At 39.7% G+C, this 19,364-nt stretch overlaps 1 protein-coding gene across 4 annotated transcripts; it reads right to left on the bottom strand.

The window, feature by feature from the left end:
• On the bottom strand, positions 2,568-17,358 carry LOC109834860 (pentatricopeptide repeat-containing protein At1g09900-like). 4 transcript variants are annotated; one of them, XM_020402877.1, is made up of 5 exons: positions 15,459-17,358; positions 14,356-14,458; positions 14,125-14,227; positions 13,678-13,763; positions 2,568-4,098 (listed from the first exon to the last, which is right to left on the bottom strand). In XM_020402877.1, the coding sequence occupies exon 1, from the start codon at positions 17,173-17,175 to the stop codon at positions 15,523-15,525; it is 1,653 nt and encodes a 550-aa protein (XP_020258466.1). In that variant the 5' UTR covers positions 17,176-17,358; the 3' UTR covers positions 2,568-4,098; positions 13,678-13,763; positions 14,125-14,227; positions 14,356-14,458; positions 15,459-15,522. The 4 variants fall into 4 exon arrangements, with proteins under 4 accessions (XP_020258466.1, XP_020258465.1, XP_020258467.1 ...); XM_020402876.1 differs by having other exon boundaries at positions 14,352-14,458; XM_020402878.1 differs by lacking the exon at positions 14,125-14,227 and having other exon boundaries at positions 14,352-14,458.

Genomic DNA, 19,364 nt, shown 5'->3' on the forward strand with positions numbered 1-19,364 from the left:
TTACACTTTATTTATACGACACAAATATGTGTCGCGAGGTGATATAATAATCAGTTTTTTCTTTTACTTGCAATCAGTTATTTTTTTCGATATTTTTTTCATTCTTCCTTTTTAAAGAGAGAAGAAAACTTTTTTTTTTACTAATTACTAATCACCTTTATCATTAACAAGGAAACCATATACAAAATTAGATTTTCATTATCGCGGCAATAAGGTTTACAAGACATGTAAGATTCATCATACGCTCACATTGATCGTAGACTTGAGTCCCTCTCTCTCTCTGGTTGCCAACATTTTCTGAAAACTACAGTGAGAAGTATTTGAGAAAAGAGAAAAGAGAGAGAGGGTTCTGGCAATGAGATACATTGATACTCAGCTAACTCTAGGCAGGAGCATGAGCGGGCAGATTGGATTTTGAGAAAAGAAACCGCTGTGCTGACAATCCTTTTGTGAATACATCAGCCAGTCGATGTTGTGTAGGAACGTAGCGAACAATTAAATCACCATGAGCAACTCTTTCTCGAACAAAATGATAGTCAACTTTTTTGTGTTTTCTATGGTCGCGTAGAACATGATCAGCAGTGATCGATGTAACTAATGTTGTCAAGTGATCGATGTAACTAATGTTGTCAAACGATAACCTGACTGGATGCCGAACAACAATGTCTAGCTCCTCCGAAATATACCAAATCCACAGCCTCAACAACTAGATACGCACGATATTCAGCTTTTTGGGAGATGATTTAGAAACAGTAGTTGCTTCTTAGAGCACCAAGAAATAAGATTATGACCAAAAAATATCGCATAGTCTAAGGTGGAGCGTGAGCTATCAGGATAACCAGCCCAGTCTACATCCGAGTATGCAACAACAAGAGGAGGGCATGTAGCCTTGCGAAGAGATAAACCGTGATCTTGTGTGCCCTACAAGTACCCGTGTATCCTTTTGACAGCATGTAGATGAGTGGTTTTGAGGAGCATGCATAAACTAATATACAACGTGAATAGCAAAAGCAGTATCTAGCCTTGTCATTGTAAAATATTGTAAAGCACCTAACATATCTCCCGTTAAGGAGGTGCCGTCCAAATCTTCAAATGGTTTCAAGCCACAAAGCTATTAACGTGGCAGCTAAATAAGAGTTAGGGTGAAATCCCGAAATTACCCCTAATTAGCTAATTAATCTGTAATTAAAGAAAAAAATTCTCTATTAATCAAGTTTTAAGACTTTAATTAGTTGGGTTACTACACTCTTCCCTCCTAATAAAAAGTTTCGTCCTCGAAACTTAACATACCTATATCTCGAAGAGCTCTGGATATCTCTCTCGCATAGAATCTTCAGTCTCCCAAGTAGCTTCTCTTTCAGAGTGATTCTTCCACTGAACTTTCACATATTTGATTATTCGGTGTCGGAGCACTTGTTCTTTATAATCTACAATACGTTCTGGTCTTTCTTCATAGGTCAAATCTGGCTTGAGCTCTACTGGAGACAACTCAACGATCTCATTTGGATCTCGGATGAACTTTCGAAGCATGGAAATATGAAATACATCATGTACTCCAGACAAGGCTGGTGGTAATGCTAATCTGTATGCCACTGGACCAATACGCTCTAGAATTTCAAAAGGACCAATGAATCTCGGGCTTAACTTCCCTTGGATTCCAAATCTTTTTACTCCTCGGGTAGGCGAAACCTTTAAGAAAACATGATTGCCTACTTGAAATTCTAATTCTCTTCTTCTTTGATCAGCATAACTCTTCTGACGACTTTGTGCCGTGCGAAGACGTTCTCGAACTAATTGAATTTTATCAATTGCTTGCTGTACCAACTCTGGTCCAAGAAGTTTTCTTTCTCCCACATCATCCCAATGAATAGGAGATCTACATTTTCTTCCATAAAGAAGTTCATATGGTGCCATCTGAATGCTAGCTTGATAGCTATTATTATATGCAAACTCGGCCAAAGACAGATAATCTTCCCACGACCCTTTCATTTCCAGTACACAACATCTTAACATATCTTCCAGTGTTTGAATTGTCCGTTCTGATTGGCCGTCTGTCTGTGGATGATAAGCTGAGCTGAAATTTAGTTTAGTCTGCAGAGCTCTGTGCACACTTTTCCAGTATTCTGATGTGAATCTAGGATCTCGATCAGAAACTATTGATATTGGTATACCATGTAACCTTACTATCTCATTAATGTACATCTTAGTCAGCTTTTCTAATGAGAATTTCATATTGATAGGTAAAAAGTATGCTGACTTTGTCAACCGATCAACAATCACCCATATTGCATCATTCTTTCTCAAAGATTTCGGAAGGCCAGTGACGAAATCCATGGTGATCTTTTCCCATTTCCACATTGGTATGTCCAAGTTATGGACTAATCCAGCTTTTTTTTTCTGCGATTTTTCTTTGATTTTCTCTGTTTTTATCTGTTTTTATTCTCCCGTTAAGGAGGTGCCGTCCAAATCTTCAAATGGTTTCAAGCCACAAAGCTATTAACGTGGCAGCTAAATAAGAGTTAGGGTGAAATCCCGAAATTACCCCTAATTAGCTAATTAATCTGTAATTAAAGAAAAAAATTCTCTATTAATCAAGTTTTAAGACTTTAATTAGTTGGGTTACTACTCTCTCTCTCTCTCTCTCTCTCTCTCTCTCTCTCTCCATTGAAATCAGCCAACTTCCTCTTCATATCTCCTAAAATCGTCGTCGTCGTCAGTAAATTACACACACTATACTCTCGATCTCAAGCATCCTTGTTGTCGTACACCATCAAACCTAACAGTTATATCGCACACGTCCCAGAAACCAATTAGTGTTTCCAGCAGAAGCATCTTCTAGACAATTTTTATCAAGTAGGCGAGGGGGTCGTATAAACTATAAAAAGTGACCCACTTCAGCCCTTGACATCCCCTTATCGGGTACTCTATCGCTGAGAACGTCTGCACTCACCCCCACCTTTGCGGTTCTTGTCGAATCAATTCCGTTCCGTTCCAGAAACTCTACAAAGTCTTTCAAACAACTGTCTGCTCCAGGATTGAAATCGTTCAAGTTGAATTGCCAGGAGGAGAACTCTCGCCATTAGACAACGTGACTCCTAACTGAATCCACTTCATCTTGTCAACATTATAATTGAGAGCGTTGTATATTCTTCGCCAGGGTGAGTTGAATGTAGGAAGCCTCGGAACTTTGCATCGAGGAAGACGATGTTGAACGACTTGCAGAGCACCAATACCAGATCGATCTATTCCTTGATGCAGATTGTCAGCCCATACTTCTTGAACTCATTGACAAACCATGACTTCGTTCTCGCTGGGATCTTGCTCTATGCTCGCATCTTGTTGTTCCTCCAGGGGGGAAAAAAAGAGGGTAAAACGAATGCAGAAAAAGAAACCGGATGATCCATAATAAAAAGGCAGGAAAAAGCAGAAGCATTGCGGCGACGTCGTACTGTAGTCCGAAAAAATATGGGTTTAGGAGGAGCCGAGGCACAATGTGTTCAGAGCATGAACCAAAAAAATAATAGCGTTGACGTGTTGACATATAAGAATCATTCAAGGACTTCCCGTGGTAGTTATTGAACAAAGGATGCAGAAGACCTCCAAGGATTTTGCTATGCTTTTTCTGTACTGGTTGTAAACCTTATTCAAACAAGGAATGGAGCAGCCCAAGACTCTAACGTGAAGAATGTGAGACTTTCGTTTCAGGCTGTATCAGCTTGAGCTAGAAAAGGTGCAGATGATGCAGGTACTGTAACCCGGCCAATATTCCCATTGGATGATGACCTGCACACCCCATGTTAAGCATAGAAGAAGACACAAGGCTGAGTCCCCTGTTAAGACGTAAAATGCTTCTTGGATAGGAACACTGAAAGCTCAAGTTCGTGCTTGAAGAGGCAGATAATAGAACTGTCATGGTTTAATTGAAGAAGTCAACTTGGATATGACGAACAAAAGCAATATGCGATCGTGTATCCTGATTTGGATGTAAATAATGCTGTATTCTATGCACCAAAGCACCAGTTGAACATAGGAAGAAAATCCGCATCGGTACCATTCTGCATCTAGTCCAGGGGGGCTAGATTTTTCAATGTGATTTTTCTGCAAAATCATTCAACGAAAGGCTTGAGCACATGTGGTAAAAAAATTGAATCAACTTACCGAGAGGTCAATTTGATTTTTCTGAATGTTAATTTATTTGGCAGGCTGGGTTCTTTAATTAAAAAATAAGTTCTGACAACAAACACCGAAAAGATAAAAGACTTCCAGACAGCATAAACCACCATCAAATATTGAACATGTCACAGGCACACACATCCTTAACCACATCTCAAGATTCTGAAAAATCTAAACTATAAAGAATTTCATGCCGTAGCCATCGTGCACAAGTGATAAACACGTGAACATGCACAGAGACTCAGAAAGGTCTGTACTCACTCAAAGCATACCTCAGACTAAATCCGAACCTCCTTAAATGCAAGAATTTCCCTTTTAAGTAAATCACGCTTTGAGTTTCACCTCCTTACTGGTAGGAAATTTTCAATTACAAAGCACTCGTGCTCTAAAATATGCTCTATCCAGCAATATACACACTTACCATTTTATCCTACAGGACATCAGTTGAGTTTATTACTGCAGATAGATAATTGCGGCCAATTGAATATAGAAGGACAAATTTTCAAAACCATCCAGTTTTGAAATTTATTCCCAAAAAAAAGACCCTTTTCAACTTTAATTACAAAAACAGACCCAGTTGGATGAGTTTTGAAATTTATTCCCAAAAAAAAGACCCTTTTCAACTTTAATTACAAAAACAGACCCAGTTGGATGAAACTGGGTCTGTTTTTGAATTAATTACAAAAACAGACCCAGTTGGATGAAACTGGGTCTGTTTTTGAAAAAAAAAATTTCAAACTTCACAGGAGTTGAACTCCTGTGAAGTTTTTTCTCATAACAAAACTTCACGGGAGTTGAACTCCCGTGAAGTTTGAAATTTTTTTTTCAAAAACAGACCAGTTTCATCCAACTAGGTCTGTTTTTGTAATTAAAGTTGAAATGGGTCATTTTTTATAAATAAATTTTAAAAAGGGATGGTTTTGAAAATTTGTCCGAATATAGAAGTGAATAAATATAAAATTTAGGGAAATTTCACAAAACTAATCAGCTACATCCAAAGGGCGGACCAGATATACATTATTTCTCACAGGGACGCTAAAATGCACTACTTTCCCCTTTCTTTTAATTTAAGAAAGAGGAGAAGAAAAAAAAACAAAGTAAAGCATCAGATCCTACAACTTTATCTGCAAGGCAAACCAGATTTAATTGTAAAACTATCTGCTAATACACTAGTTCTCCATCACATCTGAAGTTTTCTTAGCAACTATGACAATATAAATGAACCTACCCGTGCATAATGCAAATCATTCATCACCATGTTCAGATCATTTGCCTCTTTTTTTCTTTTTCTTTTTTCTTTTTTGCTGCTTGTGTGTGTGTGTCTCTCTTTTCTTTTCTTTTTTCGCTGCTTGTGTGTCTCGAAAGAAGTCTCTACTGGTAAACTAATGGCACGATAAGGTCAAAATGTAAACAATGACATAGTAGCAGAAATATGTTCAAAGACTAATCCCTCAAAACACAGGGATATGTGTTAGCCGAAAGCTCCAGCCAACCCCAGCCCCTTTTTCTTGACATTTGTAAAAAGGTGGCCCCCACTTTTATGATATTTGTGAAAAAGTGGCCGAAGAGTTTGAAGAAATAAAAAGTATGCGGGTCCCACTAGTTAATTATTATTAGTGGCGGGTCCCATTAATAATATTTTATTAATGCATAGTGTTTCCCAAACACTATAAATAGGACCCTAAACTCTTAAGAAAATCTCATCCCAGAAACAACTCCTCTTATAGAAGAGTAAGAGAAAACACAGAGAGAGTTTGTGAGAGTTCTTGGAGTGTATCTGATCAAGAGAGGGTGTTCTCTTGGATCTATTCTTTCGGGATATAAAAGAATTTGGCGTCATCGTTGTACCGTGGAGTAGCTCCGAATGAGTGAACCATGTATATCTGTGAGTACTGTGTTTGATTTTTGTGTCTTTATTTTGTGTATTTAGTCTCCGTTCGAGGCGTTATTATTAGGCGTGTAACCTAACAACTGGTATCAGAGCCTAACTTAGAGTAAATATATCTGCTTATCGTATGCTCTGTGGCTGGCACTAAAAGTGAATCCCCCACATCAGAAAATAAGTTAGATTATTATTTACTCTTTTAAGGCATTGGACATTATTCACGTGTATGGCACTATTCACGAATACGATACTATTCACGAATACGATACTATTCACAAATACGGGAAAGACGATACTATTCACGAATACGGCACTATTCGCCATGGGATCTACAGTTGAAGACAACAGGCTTCGAATTGAGAAGTTCGACGGCCAAAATTTTAGGTATTGGAGGATGCAAATAGAAGACTATTTGTATCAGAAGGATCTCTTCCTACCCCTCCAAGGAGAGACGGGGAAACCTGAGAAGATGGACGACGATAAGTGAAAGGTGCTCGATCGTAAAGCACTTGCCACCATTAGGCTCAACCTTCACCAGCACATGACTTACAACGTCTCGCATGCGACCACCACCAAGGAGTTGATGGAGGCCCTAGAGGCTCTGTATGAGAAGCCGTCTGTTTCAAATAAGGTGTACCTGATGAAGAAGCTATTCAATCTGAAGATGCAGCAAGGAGCTCGCGTGGCGAACTTTTTGAATGAATTTTAGGCTGTTGTGCAACAGCTTGCTGCAGTGGATCTAAAGTTCGACAACGAGATCCAAGCTCTTCTGTTACTTTCTTATCTACCAGATTCATGGGAGAATATGGTGATGGCGATGAGCAACGCCAATGGCAATGACAAGATGAAGCTCGACATGGTGATTGAGGCAATTCTGGATGAAGAATCTCGTCGCAAAGTCTCAGGAACTGAGGCTTCTAGCAGTGGGAGTGCTCTGCATGTCGAAGCACGAGGGCATGCGCAGAAGAAGGGTGGGGGACGACGAGGCCAATCAAAATCCAGAGGGAAGTCTAAAGGACCGAACCCGAATGGTTACGGTGAAGGGAAGTGCTTCAGATGCGAAAAGAAGGGTCACTTTGCACGGGACTGCAGAGTTTCTGTTCCAGCATCAGCAGGGGATGATCAGGCTGACGGTGCAGCCAATCTTATGCACGAGACGGATTTGAATGCGCTTCTCCTATCCCTCGAAGACAAAAGCGATGCATGGGTCATCGATTCTGGCGCACCTTTCCATGCAACCTCACAACAAAAGCTGTTTTCATCGTTCGTGAAGAATGACTTGGGGACAGTCTATCTTGGCGACGATCAACCTTGCAAGGTTTCCGAAAAGGGAAATTGTACCCTCAAGATGGAGGACGGGATCACCTTGACGCTGAATAACGTTTGGCATGTACCGGATCTCAGGCAAAATCTTATATCAGTCGGGCAACTGACTGTCTCCGGTTACAGAGTATCCTTCGAGCAGAGAAGCTGGAAGGTGTCTAAGGGTGCCCTGGTGGTAGTACACGGCAAACGCGAGGGGTCTCTCTACATCGCCAACGGGAAGATCAACCACTTGCTTGCCGCAGGACAAGCATCATCATCATCATCCGTCGACTGCATGACTTGACATCGACGACTTGGCCACATGAGCGAGAAGGGGATGCAGATTATGGCTGCGGGAGAGAGGCTTCCGGGTCTGAACAAGATCGATCTGACTTTCTGTGAGGACTGCATCTTAGGCAAACAAAAAAAGGTGAGCTTCAACAAGACCGGACCGGCTCCAAAACTGTAAAAATTGGAGTTGGTACACACCGACGTGTGAGGACCTACGCAAGTCTCATCTGTTGGCAACTCTCTTTATTTTGTCACTTTTATTGATGATGCTACTAGAAAGTTATGGGTGTTCTCAACTCTCTTTATTTTGTCACTTTTATTGATGATGCTACTAGAAAGTTATGGGTGTTCTTCTTGAAGCACAAGTCAGATGTTTTCATCATCTTATGATGCTACTAGAAAGTTATGGGTGTTCTTCTTGAAGCACAAGTCAGATGTTTTCATCATCTTCAAGAAATGGCTTGCCTGTGTGGAGAATGAAACAGGCAATAAGCTAAAGTGCCTAAAATCTGATAATGGAAGCGAGTATTGCAGCCAGGAGTTCGAGAACTTCTGCTCGTCCCGTGGGATTCGGAGACTGAAGACCGTCCCAGACACACCTCAGCACAACGGAGTGGCAGAGCGCATGAACCGCACTATCTTGGAGCGCGTCAGAAGTATGAGGATCCACTCCGGATTGCCCAAGAACTTTTTGGCCGAAGCTGTCAATACTGCTGCATACTTGATCAACCGCGGGCCATCTGCGACTCTCAGTTATGGGATACCTGAGGAGGCTTGGACCAGAAAGAAGCTGAAGCTAGAGCACTTACAAGTATTTGGTTGTGACGCCTATGTCATGACCAATCCTGCAGACCGGTCAAAGCTTGATCCAAAGTCAAAGAAGCTCTCTTTCATCGATTATGGAGGAGATAAGTATGGGTACCGCTTCTGTGATCACGATACGCGCAAGGTGGTGCGCAGTCGTGACGTCGTGTTCCATGAGAATACGGTGTACAAGATCAAAGAGGTGAGTGGGAGTCAGCTATCTCCCCCTCTTTTTTCAGATATTGCTGACAGTGAGGACGGCGGTGAGATACCAATCAGCATAGAAGACGGAGACCAAGAGAACGTGCCGGATGCACAGCATGTCAGCAGCAGGATTCAGCAGAGTTGCCGATCGCAATTCGCAAAGCTCCAAGAAATCTAAGGGTGCCAGAGAGGTACCTTTCCACCATGAATTATCTTCTCCTGACTGACAGTGGTGAGCCAGAGAGCTATGAGGAGGTACAACAGACCGGCAAAGCTCGGGGCGAGTGGGAGTCTGCTATGGAGGAAGACATGAAGTCCTTGATGAAGAATGAGACTTGTGAGCTCGTAAAGCTTCCAAGAGGGAGAAATGCTCTTCACAATCGGTGGATTTATCAGGTCAAGGATGAAGCCGATGGACGGAGACGCTACAAGGCGAGGCTTGTAGTGAAGGGCTATGAACAGAAAGCAGGGATTGATTATTCTGACGTTTTCGCTCCCGTCGTCAAGTTAACCACGATCCGAACTGTGCTGAGCATTGTGGCAGTTTGAGATCTCCATTTAGAGCAGATGGATGTGAAGACGACATTCCTTCATGGAGACTTGGAGGAGGAAATCTATATGCATCAACCAGTGGGCTTCGAGGAACGAGGCAGGGAGGGCCTCATGTGTCGCCTGCGCAAGAGTTTGTATGGCCTGAAGCAAGCTCCGCGACAGTGGTACATGAAGTTTGAGAACTTTATGGAGGAGAACGGTTTTCTCAAATGTGACACAGATCACTGCTACTTCATCAAGAGATATGACGAATCCTATATGATACTCTTGATTTATGTTGATGACATGTTGATTGCAAGGTCCGACTTGGCCGGCATTGAAGAACTCAAGGGGCGTCTCTCCGAGTGCTTCGAGATGAAGGATTTAGGTTCAGCAAACCAGATTCTGGGGATGAGGATCATCAGATGCAGATCAGCACGGAGGCTGAGGTTGTCTCAGAAGGTCTACATTGAGAAGATTCTTGAAAAGTTCGGCATGGAAAAAGCTAAACCAGTGGGCTCGCCGTTTGCAAGTCATTTCAAGCTATCGAAGACCCAAGCACCAGAGACTACTGAAGAGCATGAGTTCATGACAAACATACCATACGCATCTGCCGTCGGGAGTTTGATGTATGCGATGGTGTACACGAGGCCAGATATTTCACAAGGAGTGGGAGTTGTGAGCCGTTTCATGAGCAATCCAGGGAAACAACACTGGGGTGCGGTCAAGTAGCTTCTACGCTACTTGAGAAGCTCGTCCGACCGTTGTCTTGAGTATGGTGGGGTAGATTTGCAGCTAGAGGGATTTTATGATGCAGACTATGCCGGGGACATAGACTCGAGAAGGAGTACGAGCGGCTACATCTTCATCTTGGGTGGTGGAGCGATAAGTTGGAGATCCAAGTTACAGGATACTGTGACTTTATCGACAACTGAAGCCGAGTACGTGTCTGCAGCAGAGGCAGCAAAGGAGTTGCTATGGTTGAAGGCTTTTCTTCTCAAGCTTGAAGTAAGCTTTGAGAAATACTTCATCCACTGCGACAGTCAGAGTGCCATTCACTTGTCAGAAAACGACGCATTCCATGCTCGGACCAAACATGTTGACGTGAAGCACCATGCCATACGGAGATGGCAAAGCAGGAACGAGTTCAAGCTTGTGAAGATTGATACGAGGTACAATCCAGCCGATATGCTGACCAAACCAGTTTCGCTCGAGAAGGTGAGGCTGTGTGCAGCCTCATATGGCCTCCGTTGAGAATGTTGAAGGCCGTGCAAGACGCCAAAGATACAAGACATCCGGATGATGCAACCAAGAATGATGTGAATATATGTTTGATATTCAATCAAATCTTCAAGTGGGATATTGTTAGCCGAAAGCTCCAGCCAACCCCAGCCCCTTTTTCTTGACATTTGTAAAAAGGTGGCCCCCACTTTTATGACATTTGTGAAAAAGTGGCCGAAGAGTTTGAAGAAAGAAAAAGTATGCAGGTCCCACTAGTTAATTATTATTAGTGGCGGGTCCCACTAATAATATTTTATTAGTGCATAGTATTTCCCAAACACTATAAATAGGGCCCTAAACTCTTAAGGAAATCTCATCCCAGAAACAACTTCTCTTATAGAAGAGTAAGAGAAAACACAGAGAGAGTTTGTGAGAGTTCTTGGAGTGTATCTGATCAAGAGAGGGTGTTCTCTTGGATCTATTCTTTTGGGATATAAAAGAATTTGGCGGCGTCGTTGCACCGTGGAGTAGCTCCGAATGAGTGAACCACGTATATCTGTGAGTACTGTGTTTGATTTTTGTGCCTTTATTTTGTGTATTTAGTCTCCGTTCGAGGCGTTATTATTAGGCGTGTAACCTAACAATATGCTGAAATTTAAATTGTCTCAAACTGAAGTAATCTCTGTCTAGAAAACAATAAACTAGACTCACATATGATCAGCTACTTCTCCTCAGCTTGCTTCTGCAGGTATAGCTGACCTAACACTGACGTGCTATCCTAAGTTCTTATGGGAGTTTATTTTTATAGAGGCTTGCAGCATTCTCCTCCTCAGTAAGCCATTGCCAATTTTCAATAAACCGACACTAGCAAAAGCCCACAGAAGATCCCTTGTCACATCTCTCAGTAATTTGAGTTGAATGTTTAGGCAGCGATACATAATCAGCTGTCAGGATAACCTCATCTACAGTGCTACCCAACTCTCGGGAAAATATATCACGAGTAATGTCGTTCACAGTGGCTCCTGCGAAGGTGACAATGGTATGAACACCAAATGTGTCTTTGTTCTACGTGTTCTGTGGTGCTTTCGTTTGCTCTTCATTATAACCACAACTTTGCAAGTGGATCATGGCGAGAGGATCACCATAGGAGGGTGAGCTGTGTACTTCTTCCAATTGGACGTCATGAGCTTAAAGCCGATGTGGTCATCAGTTTTATTGGATAACAGGATAGAGCACAGGATCTGCTTATTTACTCTGAACGGCAATTGGAGTTCAGGAGGTGTGATCTCAAGTAGCTTGTCGGTGCATAGTTTGAGATCAATTGATCGATCAAACAATATCGGTGACACGTAAACAACCTTCAGTTTGACCTTATCCACCGTTCTAGTAAACCAATCAAGTGTACCGTCATCCATGGTGGCTCCTGAATAGGTGATGACGCTCTGAACAAAAACTGTCTTTGCATTGCATTTTACGTGGTGCTCTCTTTTGCGGTAGCATCATATGAGTAATTCGCGGGTATTTTTACAAATAACAAGATTAGGGGTAAATGTACATATACAGTTGATTTGGGGGGTAAATTTACAAAAACAAAAAAAGGAACCCTAAAAAACTTACCATAATTATTTTAGAAAAAACTATCAAGCATCCACAGTTACCACTTTACAGTAAGCACGCAAGACTTAAATAAATCGGGGAAATAGTTATCTGCTGCCATGAATTCTTTGTATCATTTATAAGCTGATATTTCCTAATAACATCTTTCTGTCTCAAATCTCTCTTTCACCCCTTTCACAAGTCCTCACCTCCCAACTTCTCATAATTTCCTAATAACATTTTTCTGTCTCAAATCTCTCTTTCATCCCTTTCATAAGTCCTCACCTCCCAACTTCTCATATATTTCAGATGACATCTAATGTACCGCTGATGAGCTGAGAATTTCAAATTTTAGAAAATGTGATAAAGAGAGAACTGAACTGATGAGATGAAATAGTGAAGGACGTGTTAACAATTGATCGATTGATTTTCTAAAACAAGAATTGATTGAATCAAGATGTATAAGTGCATTTTAAGGTACTGAATATGCTTTTAGCAAAACTCGGTTTCATTAGCACTACATGCAGATTCCAACTCGATAAGCCAATTCTAAAAAGTAGCAGAGTTTTCAGTATATTAAGCAAATAAAAAAGTAGTGACATCAGCTCCAAAGTTAAGTAAAAATACCATAAATTCATACAGAGGCGTAGCCAGGATTTGAAGCTTGGGGGTCCCTCTTGTGTCTTCTCTTAAATAATACTAAATCAATTGTATCAATAATTACATTTGAATATCAAGATTCTTCTTTGAGAGGAATTATAGGGTCTCAAACTCGAAAATACCAACCAAAATATTATATATAAAATGATTGTTTACAATAAAGAAAAGAATACTCCTAACTCCAAAAGTAAAATTGAGCTCCCAGAAAAATAATGTGATCAAACATGAAAATGATAGTTATAAACTATCTCGACGATTTCCATTTTCTGACATTGTTGCATAATTGCATCATTACCATCAATAACATTAGGTTCGGTATATGTTACTTAGCAGTCATTCATCCACTGATCTCCCATGTGGTTATGCAGCTTAGTTTTCATGATATTCATAACTGTAATGGGCAAAATCAGTGCAAATATTTTTATGGACATGAGATGATACTAATTCTAAATTTAATTAATTTAATGTGAATTTATTCTTATAAGGCACCATGCTTTTTATAGAAGCAGTTTAGAAAAATCCTTTTTGACTCGAAACTATAAAACCGCTTAAAAAATAACTGAAATGTTTTCCTTACTTGATTCTGCATATGATCTCAACATAGAAAATACTTTTTCATGAATTTTCGATCCTAATAACTGTTCACTAATTTATTTGTATCCGACTCTAACAAGGGGACAAGAAATTCATCAATTTACCTATATTGTTAAGAGAGATTTGAGTTATTATTGGTCTCAAGGCAACAAATGAAAGGCTGAAGTTGCTAGGCTCATTACAACTTATACAAACACATGAAAAGCCAGTAATCTCTAGAGAGGTGTAGTCATTTGTGGTAGAGGGGAGGGGGCCACGTGCTCCCCTTGACACACAAACCCCCACCCCCCACCCACCCAAAAAACAAAAAGAAACTGCCAGTGTTTTCACAGAAACAAACACATGGCTCAGATAATGATACAGTGTTCCATAAACATACGAGAGACAGTAATCAACCAGTTTTGAGAACATACCTGTTCTTAAAAAAATCTTCACATCACATACAACCGCAAGCAAACTGGGGCAAACAATTCAGTCAGCAAATTGTAGTACCTGACGGCTGATAAAAGAAAACAACTAAATCAGAGAGTAAAAGACCAACCATTGATGCACAAAAAAATAGCATATGTCTCTCTTGAGAGTTGAAGTTTTACACTAAAAGGTTGTTTGGTCAACTATAATTGCATGAAAGCACCAGTTATATGCAAATGCAATTGCCTAATTGTTATCACATAAAGCTATAGTTATAGTTGTTTGGTTCAGTTTTAAAGGTTTGCAACTTACAACTGCATTAATCATTGTGTAATTGCTTTAAGGTAAAAAATTTTGTTTGAACTTTTATTGGGGGTTGAATGCCATTCAAAGTTATTTAAATCTCATTTGTAGGTCAAAAAGATTACAATAGGGAGTCTCTGACTTACATTCAAATCTGTGTAAGTCGTCAATTGCAACAGGAGGTCATTTTGCAGCTGCAGTTATAACTACATTTATCAACATTGCAGTGAGCCAAATTTAGCTGCAAGCCTGCAACTACCGAAAATGTTCAAGTTGAATAAACTGCAGTTACAACCCCAGCAATTGCAGCAAACCAAGCAATCTCTAAACCAAATTCATGCTTGTTATCCATAACTATGTGAAGAATCATAACCTACGCCAGAGGAGCAGCACAGATCAATTCATAAAATGGTTGACGAGAGCTGCAAGCTAGGTCAACTGGAAGTTTTGTGTTTGTACTCCTGCTTGAGCCATGATTTTCTGCAGTAGAATCAAAACTTCAGTACAAATGGACCAAGGATTACCTCAAGTTTTCATTGTAATATGCCTTTTAACATCTCCTATATCAGTAGGCTTATGCACTACAAGTCTACAAGAGTGCAACTTCGTAATGCAGCCAATACGACCATGTTTGCCAAAGGATAATGTACATATGATTCAAGCAAACCAAACATACAACACAAACTTAATCCTACTTATGACTTGGCAAGGATTCCTGATCTATAAATCACCCTAAATCAGGTCATATTTTCAGTATGGTTAAACAAGCATGCACAAGGCCCAGCAGCAAACTAATAAAGAGCACTGCCACAATGTCAGATTTAGTTCACCAAAAGTATATGATTTAACAGACAAAACTTGTTACGTGTTTCTTTATACATGCCAAAAGGAGGAGAGAAGAGGCTTATGATCAAAACATATGAAACCATTTTTTCCCTCAAAAAAAAAAATCTCTCTGAAATTTCTAACAAAAGTCTCTTATCACGAACAAATATTTATCTGGGATATGTATATGTATATGTATATACATATACATATGTATATACATATACATATGTATATACATATACATATACATACATATACATATATATACATATATATATATAATATATATATATATATATATATATGTTTGTGTGTGTGTGTGGGCACAATTTTCTATATCTCAATATGCTTAAACAAATGCATGCTCTGGAAAAAATATTGATGAACTCTATATGGCAAAAAAGTGTTTCCATGTTCTTTTCCCTTTTTGTTTTAAAAAAGCATCTTACTTGTAAATGAAAAGAATGCTAATTAGAAGTCGAGACCATTATACATTGGACGGATGTATTGAAATTAAACAAATAAATGTGAATCAGCATACTGATCAGAGTCCAAAAATTAAAAACGGATAAAAGAAACACATAGGTCAAACATGTTTTATATACATTATAAAGAGAACAATCAAATATTACAGTGACGAGAAGGAAATTACCTATAAGCTCGTAATCTTCCTGAATAAAAGATTGAGCATATGTACGTCAATTACGGTAGAAGTGTCATCTCTTCCGTAACATTTTATCCAGAATGTTACACACTGTATAAATCTCTCCACTTTGGCAACAGCCCATCCTACAGAAAGCCCTGATCAAAGAACGGAATATGCAAAAATCTACAGTCAGACCCCATTCTCTGATCCGCTCAATGAGATTTAGCACGTCCCTAATCTTTCCACCCGTAACCAGCCCATCAATCAAAAGTGCAGCCAGATGTGGAGAAAACCCATCTTTAAGAGATCTCTGAAAACATTTCATAGCCTCCAAAAACTTTCCTTGTTGACAAAAACAATTGATCATGATACTGAAGGTAACTACATTAGGTGAAACCTTCTCTTCATCCATTTTATTGAACAAATTGTAAACTTCATCCATCTCTCCAGCCACATAAAAATGATGAATTAGGGTAGTATATGTTACAACATTAGCAACAAATCCTTTGCTATTTAGTACACTCATTGCCAAACGAAACTTCCCTGCTTTACAAAGGCAATAAATCAAAATGCTAAAAGACCGAGTGTTTGCATCAATACCCTTCTTCAGCATATCATTAAAGAGTTTCAAAACAGCCGAAAATCCTCTAACATCACAAAGCCTACGCATCACAGTATTATAGTTGACAACACTGACATCCCATTTCAACTCAGCACTCTTCTCCAACAAACACATAGACTCCCAAACCCTCGAACCCCGACAAAGGCAATCAAGAAGTATATTCAAAGTCACCGCATTCGGCCTCAAACCCTTCTCGATCATAACCTCTAACACCTCAAATGCTTCACGAACCATACCCGACTTGCAAAGGCCATCCATATAAACACTATAACTGACCTCATCAGGCTCACAACCCTTCATCGTACTACACTCGCCCAAAACCCTCTCGACCTCATCAAAAGCCTCCATCTTACAAAGCGCATCAATCAAAACATTATAAGTAACTATGTTAGGCAAACACCCAATTCTCTCCATTGTACCCATGAACCTTCTCGCATTATCAAGTTTTCCAATAGAACAGTAAGCTTGCACTATGGGAGTGCAAGTATGAACATTGGGAACGCAATTCAGCTCCAACATCCAATCCAAAACCCCCAATGCCTCCTCAACTCTACAATCCCAACACAGCCCCGCGATTAGCGTCGAGTAAGTGACAACATCGGGATCAGTCCCACACTTAACCATCCAACCCATTATCTCGTAAGCCACATCAAACTCTTTCAAGCAGCAAGAATACAACTTCACTAAGATTGTAAAGCAAGCCAGATCAGGGCCCATGCCCAAAACAATCACCTCAGCGAAAACCGCCAGGGCTTCTCTCGGCCGGTTAGCAGCGACCAAGCTATCAACCATCGTACTGTAGCAGACGAGATCAGGATTGCAATGCAGCGACTTCATTTCCCTGAATACTCTGAGGACCTGGCTGAGGTTTCCGGAGAGGGCGAAGTCCTGCATTAGGGCGTTGAATTCAAATGGGTTTTGGGGTCTGGAGCTGATTTGGGGAGAAACCGGAGGTGGGATTTGGGAGAATCTGTTAACGGCGTAGGAGAATTTGGCGATTAGGGTTTGGTCGGAGGAGAAGGGTCTAGGGTTTTGGGGTCTGTGGAGGGAGATTTTGATGAAGAAAGCTGCGGTTTTTCGAGTGGAGGGGGGTAAGCGCATGCGAGAGGAGGAGAGGGTTTAGGGTTTTTGAGGAGAGAGAAAGAGAGGCCATAGAGAGAGAGAGAGTTTAGGTGAGGAATTCGGAGCCAGAGAGTGATAGTGAAGATAATTTCTCAACCCGATCCAATAAATGGAGGGAGACGATGACGGTTCAAAAATAAAAATAAAAATAAAAAGTCTCGCCGCCCACATTCTGTTTCCATCGTTTGGTCGGTAGAAAGAGAGTTGAAAATGGTATTTATAAGTGTATTTTCATAGGAAAAGATTACATCATTTGTGACGGAAAAATATACATTTTTTGTAAGTACGCGAATCCAACTTTTTTTTTTTTTTGACTCGGAAAAAAATATTTCCTGCTTAAAAGTTTCGCGCATCTAAATGATGGGTTTAGAGTTAATTTCCTGCAACAAATGTTGCGTACGACACGTATTGCATTTACAGTTACAGTATACAAACCAGCTGACCTTCCGTGTCCTTTCTATCTTTCCAACTAGGGGGTTTGTGGCACTACACTTCAAATACGACCATTCATCAGATGCTCGCGTTTCGCCATCAAATGCGAGAGGGAACAATTCACAAATACACTACTTCAAGCTCACGGTTCGTCTTGTAACAATAACATATTTTCACCCTTAGATTATCTCCAAAGTAAACCCACAGATGCTCACATGATGTATGAGGACTCTGATCTTCATCTAAGCTTCAAGTCTTTAGCGCAGAACACTGGCTAAAGAGAATTTGGCCTGCCTTTGCCAATCTTAATGTTCCTTCTGTGAGCGCAAACTATGCAATCACGTAGGCCCATATAAGAAATTGAAGCCCACTACGCCATCAAATGTCAGTATTTCGCTGCAAAAATTTAAGTAGCAACGTAATAGATGCTTTTTCTATAGTAGTTTCCTTAAATCTTCATATATTTTGTAATTAGGCCTTTCTATGAAATGGGTTTTTTTTTATTTTTGTAATGTCACTAGTGATGTAAACATATGCTTCTTTCTGGCCATGATTTTAAATCATTCATTATACGATGATACTACTCTTCAAAAATTCTGAATCTGCCACCGTTAGCAACCTATCTTGACTAGCCTGGTTTCCTAAAGAAGCAGAAAATTCCCAAGCGTCGTAGCCTCAACATCTTACTCACCAACCATCCGAGTTTCGCTTGAGTGGGTCATTGGTTGAGGATTTTTAAATGGGGCTAGGACCTGTTTAAGGATTTAACTTCAACGTGTCATTGATTCAGTTTTAACCATTTTTAATTAAATATTTAAATATATTTCATACATAAAATGAAACATATTTAATAAGTAATATCATTTAATCATTTTATTAGTATTTTAATACGTTTTATATAATATATTCAATTTAAATATTAACCAAATTTATTATCTAGCATATCTTAACTATAAAAAGGTATTTAATATTAATATTATATATTTTAGATAATAATAAAATATGTAAATGTTAAATATAAGTAGTATTAAAAATAAAAAAAGAAAATATTAAATACTAAATGGCTTAATTATTTTTACTTATTTAACATATTTCACATCAAATATATTTAATTTTAAATAATTTTAACTAGATTCTTTAAACATATTTAACAATTTAAAAATTAAATATTCTTTAATATTTTACATCATTTAGTCATCTGGAGCTTTAATGTTTACCATTATATTAGTCCAAGAATCTATTTAAAAGTTTAAAACTCCTTCCAAAAAGTCCAAGACCCTAAGGGTCTGTTTGGATTCGTAGAGGGTGAAGGGAAGTTAAGGGAAACTGAGTGAATGGAAGGGAAGGGAATTCCTTTCCCCTTGGTTACACCCCAATTTGGGGGGTAATAATTTTTATACTACTAGGGGGTGAACCAAGGTGAATGGAGGTGAATTAACTTCACCTCTTAAGTGTTCCCAAACAAGGTGAATGAAGGTGAATGGTTCCCCTAACTTCCCTTCACCCTCATTCTCCTCAATCCAAACAAGCCCTAAGCGAAGACCCTAAAGCGAAATATTCTAATCCTAATCCGAATCTTAGAATATAGGATTCTTGGACAAGGATCCTAAGTTTTAGCAAGCAACCCCAAGTCACAAAGTCTCGCATTAGTACCCGGGTTTCAACAAACCGAAAGCGAGTGGGAGATTACAAATTCATACCGCTGACCCAAGACCGGAGAACAAAATCTTTGTTTG

The sequence above is a fragment of the Asparagus officinalis genome, chromosome 3 (genome assembly GCF_001876935.1).
Source record: "Asparagus officinalis chromosome 3, Aspof.V1, whole genome shotgun sequence".
Taxonomy (NCBI): domain Eukaryota; kingdom Viridiplantae; phylum Streptophyta; class Magnoliopsida; order Asparagales; family Asparagaceae; genus Asparagus; species Asparagus officinalis.